At 48.8% G+C, this 8299-nt stretch overlaps 1 protein-coding gene across 1 annotated transcript; it reads right to left on the reverse strand.

Annotated features, from left to right (window-relative positions):
* Nucleotides 1-1686: 1686 nt before the first annotated feature.
* Nucleotides 1687-6165, reverse strand: LOC123147678 (transcription repressor OFP13). Its single transcript, XM_044566950.1, has 3 exons — nucleotides 4355-6165; nucleotides 3436-3720; nucleotides 1687-3339 (listed from the first exon to the last, which is right to left on the reverse strand). The coding sequence occupies exon 3, from the start codon at nucleotides 2627-2629 to the stop codon at nucleotides 1838-1840; it is 792 nt and encodes a 263-aa protein (XP_044422885.1). The 5' UTR covers nucleotides 2630-3339; nucleotides 3436-3720; nucleotides 4355-6165; the 3' UTR covers nucleotides 1687-1837.
* Between the last annotated feature and the right edge of the window lie 2134 nt (nucleotides 6166-8299).

The raw sequence follows: 8299 nt of genomic DNA on the forward strand, positions 1-8299 counted from the left end.
TCTCCCTATGGATCCGACCGATCAAATGACCCACAAAACTGACTAGACAGAGAAGTTGTAGGTGCTTTCGTGGGCGTTGATGTGCGCTACGGGCATTGGTATAACCGTGTACGGTCGCACCGATGCTCGACACCGGCCTTTTGTTCTTTTTCCTCGGCTTTCGGATTTGGTGTGGCTGTAGATTTTGCATACAATCTGGGATAATATAGATCTAGACAGCAAATTTGGAGCTCCTGAGAGATGTTGACAAGCTTGCAAGGATTAGTTATAGTACAAGTACTGGTCAGTTCAATTATGTGCGTACCAGCGCCTATCTTGTAGTAGTAGTAGTGGTGGTGGTAGTACAATATACGTACGATCAAATTCATTGATGGTTAGTTCAAAAAAGGATGGTATATAAGTACGCAGCCAGGCTGTGTGCTGGGGGCACGGGCACCAAACAGAGCTGCAGTAGGCGCTCAGCTACTGATACCGGTGCACATGCATGCGAGCAGGCAGGCTTGTTGCGTCTTGAGTTTGTCCCAAATGCATCACTCATAAACTCAGCACATCATTATTGCAAGATATTCGGTCGATTCGCATGTTAATTATTGTATGTATGGTGGTACATACATATGGAGTATTAGCTATCGCACATGCTTGAGGATTACACCAGATTATTTGTTACTCCCTTCATCTCATAATATAGAACGTTTTTGCAATTTATGTTAGCTTGCAAAAATGTCTTATATTATGAGACAAAGGAAGTACTCCCTCTGTTCCAAAATATAAGGACGTTTTTAACACTACACTAGTGTCAAAAATATTTTTATATTATGAGACGGAGGAAGTAGTATTCTGCTTTGCTCTTGTGGGTCCTATCCCGAGCAGCATGTTTCACGAGGGACGTGACTGAAATTCTGTGTCTGAGAAAGGATCAGCTATCACGCACATACTCTCTCCGTTCTAAATTACTTGTCGCAGAAATGGATGTATCTAGAACTAAAATACATCTAGATACATCCATACCTGCGACAAGTAATTCAGAACGGAGGGAGTAATAACTAATTCAATCGATCCACTATATGATGACCCAGCGAGTGATGTGTTTCTTCCAGCTCCAACCTGAGAATGAGATGAAGATTCCTGACGTGAAATTACTAGCTAGCTAGGCCCGTCATTTCACCATCCATGCATATGATGTGGAGAGGCATCACGCAGGCAGAGCCAAAAAGTTAGTTGACTGACAAAATGACAACTGTATGGCCAACGACTGCTCACACACAAAAATGGAAAAGGGAAAACGGAATGCATACAATCACATATTTAGATCCGTCTGAAACAAGAGATTTCCCTTCTTCATTTCTTGCGGTAACTGAACTGTTTCTGAGAAAGAAGACCAAATTCCGGTGAAAATTCTCGCGTCCCAAACATGCTTGCAGACAACACACACGATATATATATTTATAGTTTTTTACATTTCATTTGGTTTTCTCATACGAAGGGGAGCCTTGGCGCAGTGGTAAAGCTACATGCACCAGGTTGCCTTTTTTTTTTTTTGGTTTTCTCATACGCAATATCCGGGCTGTGCACGCAAATTCAAATACAGTACGTACTCACCTAGCTAGCAAACAATCAGTTAGGTAGGCGCGCACGCGCGCACGGGGAGTTAACTGGCAGGCAATCACACAATAGCTAGCCAGCAGCTTCTTGCAAAAGATAAATAAATGGAATCAATACTGCTAACCTCACGCTTGATCAAGCTGCACTGCATCCGGCTGGGAATTAACAGCACTTGACGCGAATCATGGCAGCAAGGGACAACTAATCATAATCATATGTACCAGTTGAGCTCGGTTCATCCTTCTTCCTCCTTGATCTCGTCGGTGCCGCTGAAGGAGGACGAGCGGTTGGTGCTGGCGGTGGTCGGGGAGGACGGCGAGGCGGTGTCGCTGAGCGCGACGAGCAGGTCGACGAAGGCGCCGACGATGAGGCCGTGGGTGCTCTTGCCGTTGGCCCTGAGGTACCACCCCAGCATCTTCTCCAACCAGCACCAGTCCTTGACGCCATGGCTCATTACCATCTCCTCCATGGACGCCCGGAAGTCGCGGTACGGGTTCGACGAGTCCATGGTCAGCGCCGTCGCTCCCTCGAATGGCGCCGTCTTGTCGACCTTCCCGCTGCCGCAGCAGGTGGTAACGGTGGTAGTGTCGCTGTCCTTCACCTTCAGCTTGGCCTCGTCGAGGATGGAGGAGGAGGTGGCCGGCGTTGCGTGGGGCTCGAAGAAGAGGCGGCCGGAGCGCAGGGCGCGGATGACCGTCTCTCGCTCGTTGGCCTCAACGAGCCCGGAGGCGGCCTCGGACGCCGTGGAGAGGCTGTCGTCGACCGAGGCGAAGGAGTTGGAGAAGCACGAGTCCGCGCCGGAGTCTGGCAAGTAGGCCGAGTTCATGGTCTTGTACGCCGTCTGGTGGTGCTGCTGCTGCCTGAAGGAGAGGGTCCTTGGCTGCTTGCAGGACGGCCATTGCCACGAGGTGGCAGACATGGAGGAGGACGAGGCCACGGAGGAAGGTGCAGCGCCACTGGTACTGGCAGCACTGTCCACCTGCTTGCTGCTGAAGATGAGGGATGTTAGGCCAAGCTTCTTCACCATGGCTGGTTTTAGTTTGATCTCAAGGAGAAGAGATCGAACAGGACGATGCACAAGAGGCACAGGCTGTGGCTATGGTGCTCCACCGCCTACTGGGTGTGGGCAGGGCTACAGCAGCTCTACTCAATTAGAGAGAGTGAGGAAGGTGGTGTGTGTATGTGGGCTTTTGCTCAGAGGAGGGTTGCATAGCACATATTGGCATATAATTAACAAAAGCTAGCAGCATATCAGTACAGGACAGGAGCAATCAAAAGAGTAACGAGAGTAGCTAGGTTGCCTGGTGAGCAGAGAGACTGGTTGTTCATGATGTATTTATCAGGAGAGGAGAAAGGAAGGAAGATGCCATTGCCATGGATGGTGGAGTGCAATTTCTGCAGATATATAGTAGTACTAATGCTTCTCGCTAATCAATCACTTGGGGTGGTGTGCTGCTAAACCTCTTTTGTTTACCTGGCCATCCACGTGGAGCCTTGCTCTTGTACAAGGCTACAAGACACATGCATGATCAGTAGCTCGCTAGCAGCTGAAGAGACCATTTAATTGGTATTGGTAGGTGCTACCTTGTTGCGATTTAATCTAATGTAGGTATGCGCCGTCCATCCAATTTGCCCAGAGCAGAAATAAATGTAATGGTCGATATAATCTTCACATGCGGCAAGCATTAGATTATCGGGAGCCGGTGGTGTGGCCTGTGGCGTGGTTTAATCTGCAGGCTGAGCAGAAGCAAATTAGTTGATCAGTTTCGCAACAACATACGTACATATAGGAGGATATATATATAATAGTAAATGCCGCAAGTGCGCAGATACCTGTTGTAATCAAATGGTGCAACAAGGTCACAGGATAGATAATTAGGTGCAGACAAGAGAGAAACGTCCTCTAATTGTTTTAGTAGGAAGTAGGAGTAGTAAATAGTAGTCCACGCAGTGCGCCTAGCTAGCTCTCCATCCATCCATCCATCTGTCATGTCTTGGGATGGGCCTCATCTCCCTGCAAAGTAACCTTAATCTTTCACGGATGAGACCTTGGCCTTGTTCCTTGGTGGTAGCCTGCTAGTGCCGTGCTACAGATTCTCATTCTCCCCGGTACTCTACCTGACATGCCATGCCGCAAGCACCATTAAAAACCATGTTAGTGAATGAATCCCAACAAGCCACTTTTTTTTATGGTTATTATGGAACACATATCATCGCATTAACAAAGTAATATTAACAAGGGAGCTATAGAATTGAAAAATTACACTACACCCAATACGCACAGGCGCCTTCGCAGCAAACAGGAGGAAAAAAAATCTGCAGTGGTTTCAGTTTTGTTTGCCACAGTTTCTATGCAGGCTGCAGCTTTAGCACCAAATATAGTACCGCCAACCAAAGAGATGCACTGTACTCTTGCCCAGTTTACAGCTAATCAGACCCAATGATGGAGCACAGTGAGTACGTACTGGCAGGATCACAAGAATGAACAGCAAATTTCTGTGTGCACCTATCTCAAAATAACCTATTTACGTAGCAGAAATGTTCTCAACTCCTTCTGAAGCAGCCTAACCATACTGAAAAAAGTTAAGGCGTGCAGATCAAGACAGAAATGTTAGCTGACCGGTAGTTGCAAATATTCTCTGTGTTGCCATTCCATCTCCTCTGAACCTTGTTCTAAGCAAGTAGTAGTTGCATAATTCTTGGGCATTTATGCAAGTCTGGCTAAACATGAGACCGGATTTATTGCACTCACCACGATGGCGTCTTCCCTTTTCTCCCTTTCTTTCCTTCAGCTGCCCATTCAACGCCTCCACATCTTCTGGCATGATATCAAGGCTCCTACGAAAAAGGCAGGAAACCTGTGACCCATTTATTGAGTCTGTCTTGCAATTTGGTGGTGCATCCAGAGCAGCAATCTTTCAGGAATTTAGGTTAGGGAAATCACATTTGGCACATTTGGCTTCCAGTTTTCTCCAATGATTCTGGTACATGCAACATAAGATGATTGGGGAAGCAACATGTTCTTTAACAACACCCAATCAAACATTGTTGGTCCAAAAAGTTCTTGATCGTTGCCTGGTCCTTACGGCCTCAACCAAACACTACTAGTATTATTGTATGATCCCTTAGCTTTTGGTCCACCTGGTACGCAGGAATCCAGGATAGGTACCTCTACTCATAGAATGCTGACCTGTGCCAGTAACAGTGCCATGATCAAGGATTCAAGGTAGCAAAATCTTGAAGCAGTATGCTTTATGTAGAAACAGAAACTGTGAAGAAACCGGGATTATCATAGGATACACTACACTACACAATACCATGGTGAAGGTGGCGACAGAAAAGAGTTGTATGGAATGCGACACATAGCGAACCATCGATTAGATCTGCATCTTGAGTAGGAAACGATTAGTCAACTGAAAATGTTTCCAAATTTCTCATAGCTAGGTGTTGCTAATCAATTTAACCATCTCCCATAATCTACTGATCGGTGCTACTTCTACGCATATTATTGCTTAATCTGAATCTGCTTAGCGGAGGCCCCCCACCCCCAGCTAGTCATGTCAGCATTAATATGTGTCTGTGACTGCGTCCATGCAGCCATGCATACTAGTCAGTCAGGGAGAAAGGCCGGTGCAATTACCACTGTGGGATAGGATGATCCTGCAGATCTATGTTGCCTGTGTCTTCACTGTGTGCAGGACAGCAGTGTCGCTGCGGTTTATTTAATTAACCTTGCAGAGCATATCCCACACACTTTGATCTGCGGCAGCTTTTAAAGTAGTGGTACTACGTACCACTACCCCTAAGGGCTGGCCTTTAAGAAACTACTGCATGGAGCAGTACGTGTGTACCCCCTCAGATTGGAGTAGTAAACCTTGGAGCAGGGTAAGTAATTAGTTGATGCAGAGGTGCACAAGGGTGGACAGTTCCATGGACCAGGCCGGGTCTGCCTCCTAACAGATCCACTGTTCTGGAACATGCAGGCAGGCGTCGCTGAGGCTGAACCGCAGAAATTAATAGCCAATTAGCTGCTCATAATCTGTATGTATGTAACAGGGCTACACGCCATGGACACTGACCTGTCGTGTTGTTGTTATCACCCTTCCAGGCCAGCAAGCCGTAGGGAGCTCACAGGATTGTGCTTCTGCAATGGGGTTTTGTGACTTTTAAGAGGGCCAAGTGCATGCAAATGGCCCATGCATGCAGATGCAATAATGCAGAGAGCATGGCTGGCTCCACTGGGCACATGTCCTGGCCTACCCTTCTTCACTCATGTATGGCGATGGCCAACTAACAATAGACATTTTCCAAACTGTATTTTCTACTCCCTCTGTAAACTTTTATAAAAGTAGTGACCTAAAACATCTTATAAAAGTTTACAGAGGCAGTATCTCTCAGTAGTTTGATCCGAAATTTGTACCGCGGAGGTTGGGGGGTGTTATTCGGAGTTTTGGTCCTAAATTATCAAATTACTAGAGGATGAAAATCCTTCAGTGACTGTGCCAAGAGTTTCTTGGTGTTTCAAAAGAAAGATTACTTGGTTGGCCAAAATAAAACCCTTGCCTTAATCTCTCAAGTCTCAACTAAGCCTTCTAAGAAAAAAGTCCATTTTACTACCCTGAATAAAGTGTGTGGTTCACTTTACCCACTGATCTATTTTTCCGCTTCTTTTACCCCCCAAACAAACCCAAACCGGACAAAACACCCCCCCGGCTGGTTTTTCTCCACCCACTGCTGATGTGGCACTAGTCAACAGCGGTTTTGACCTGGGTGGGGCCCCCTTGTCAGGTTTTTTTCCCTCTCTCTTTCTCTCTCTCCAACCGAAGGCGACTGCGAGCGGCGGGGAGCGCCTCCTCGCGACGGCGACAGCCCCGGCCACGCCGAGCTCCCGCAGCGCGAGCGCCTGCTGGGCCCCGCCGAGGCAGACGGCGCAGGAGGACGGCCCGAGGAGGCCATCGGTGAGGTGCCGCCCGAGCACCTCGGCGTGGAACTCCACCGCCTCACGCCACTCGTGGCTGCGCCACGCCAGCCACGCCTCCAGCGACCCCGCGGCCGCCGCGGCCTAGGCGTGGGTCCTCTTCCCGACGACCGCGGTGACAGGGAGCTCGGCTCCACACCCCTCCCTGGCCATGCCTCTCCGTCGCCCTCACGTGCATGTCACCGCGCCCGCCTGCTGCCGCTACTGTCACTGACCGCTGTCGCGCCGCTGCCGACTCTGCTCTAGCGCTGCTGTTGACTCCCGCTACGGCCGCTCGCCATTGCCAACCGCGACCTGCTCGCGCCCTTCCATGGCCTCGCCTCCCCATGCCGCTGCTCTCGAACGACCGCGCCGGCTGCTGCTCGGGGCTGCGCTGGCGCTCGCTGAACTTGCCCAGCGCTCCTCTTCCCTCGCATGTGCCCGGGCCGCCTGCGTTGCTCTGCTGCCGCAGCGCCCCGCCCGCACAGCCCTGCTCCGGCACTAGCCCTCGTGGCCCCGTTCCGGCGGCCCTGCTGCGCCCACTGAGCCTCCCCTTCCACTCGCGCTCACCCTGGTACCCGCCCATGCCTAACTGCGTCGGCCCGCGCCCGCCACTGCCTAGCCTTGACTGCTTCGCCCAGCTCAACCCCCCCCTCTCGCCACTCCTCCAACCGGTCGGCCTCGCCACACCCTGGCCAGAGGCTGCGTGCGGGCTGAGTGGCCGCCGGCCCAGCCTCAATTAGAGAGAGAGAGAGAGAGAAAAACCTGACAAGGGGGCCCCACCCAGGTCAAAATCGTCGTTGACTAGTGCCACATCAGCAGCGGGTGGAGAAAAACCAGCCGGGGGGGTGTTTTGTCCGGTTTGGGTTTGTTTGGGGGGTAAAAGAAGCGGAAAAATAGATCAGGGGGTAAAGTGAACCACCCACTTTATTCAGGGTAGTAAAATGGACTTTTTTCGCCTTCTAAATAGCCTTCACAAAATTGAGGACATGAATATTGTAAAGTCGGGCAGGTTAAGCTAAAGATTTCAGTACTCGTCAACTTTTAATAGAGGAATATGACTACCTACGTTGCATGCATTCAACTTTTACATGGGTATTACCTCCGATTTTTAACCATCTGTCCTTTTCATCCTTCAAATGTACTCCCTCCGTCCCAAAATAAGTGTCTTGAGCTTAGTACAAATTTATACTAGAGCTAGTACAAAGTTGAGACACTTATTTTGAGACGGAGGAAGTATATATCTATGAAAGGATCTGAATTCCAAAAATGATTAAAGCTGCAGATCGCATACTACTGTGTTTGTGTAGTATGCGTAACAGCAACTCCTAGATTTTGTCTCCAAAGGAGGACAAACTACACGACCCCATTGAACAGCTGTACGATACGCACATATAGATGGGAATCCCCAAGTGTATAGAAGCAAGCAGTGTTTGCATATACGACCCACCATCAAATCGAGATAAATACACCAAAACTGGAAAAAATCCGAGCAGCTGAATGGCACAGAACAAAGGCTCCCTCCAGCAGTACATGAATGATTGAAGCCAAAACAAAATAAAATAAATGAGGAACCAAATCACATTCTTTATTTGAACCCTTCAGCTAGGAGACAATTGGAGCCAACAGGATCCATTGTTTTTCACGATTTCCTGTGATTTAAAACATGTTGCAGGTTAAACAAATGGATTTTTTTATTCGGGCTGCTTCTAGATAGTTTTTTGTGATAAAACGGGCATA

The sequence above is a fragment of the Triticum aestivum genome, chromosome 7A, assembly GCF_018294505.1.
Source record: "Triticum aestivum cultivar Chinese Spring chromosome 7A, IWGSC CS RefSeq v2.1, whole genome shotgun sequence".
In the NCBI taxonomy this organism is placed as follows: domain Eukaryota; kingdom Viridiplantae; phylum Streptophyta; class Magnoliopsida; order Poales; family Poaceae; genus Triticum; species Triticum aestivum.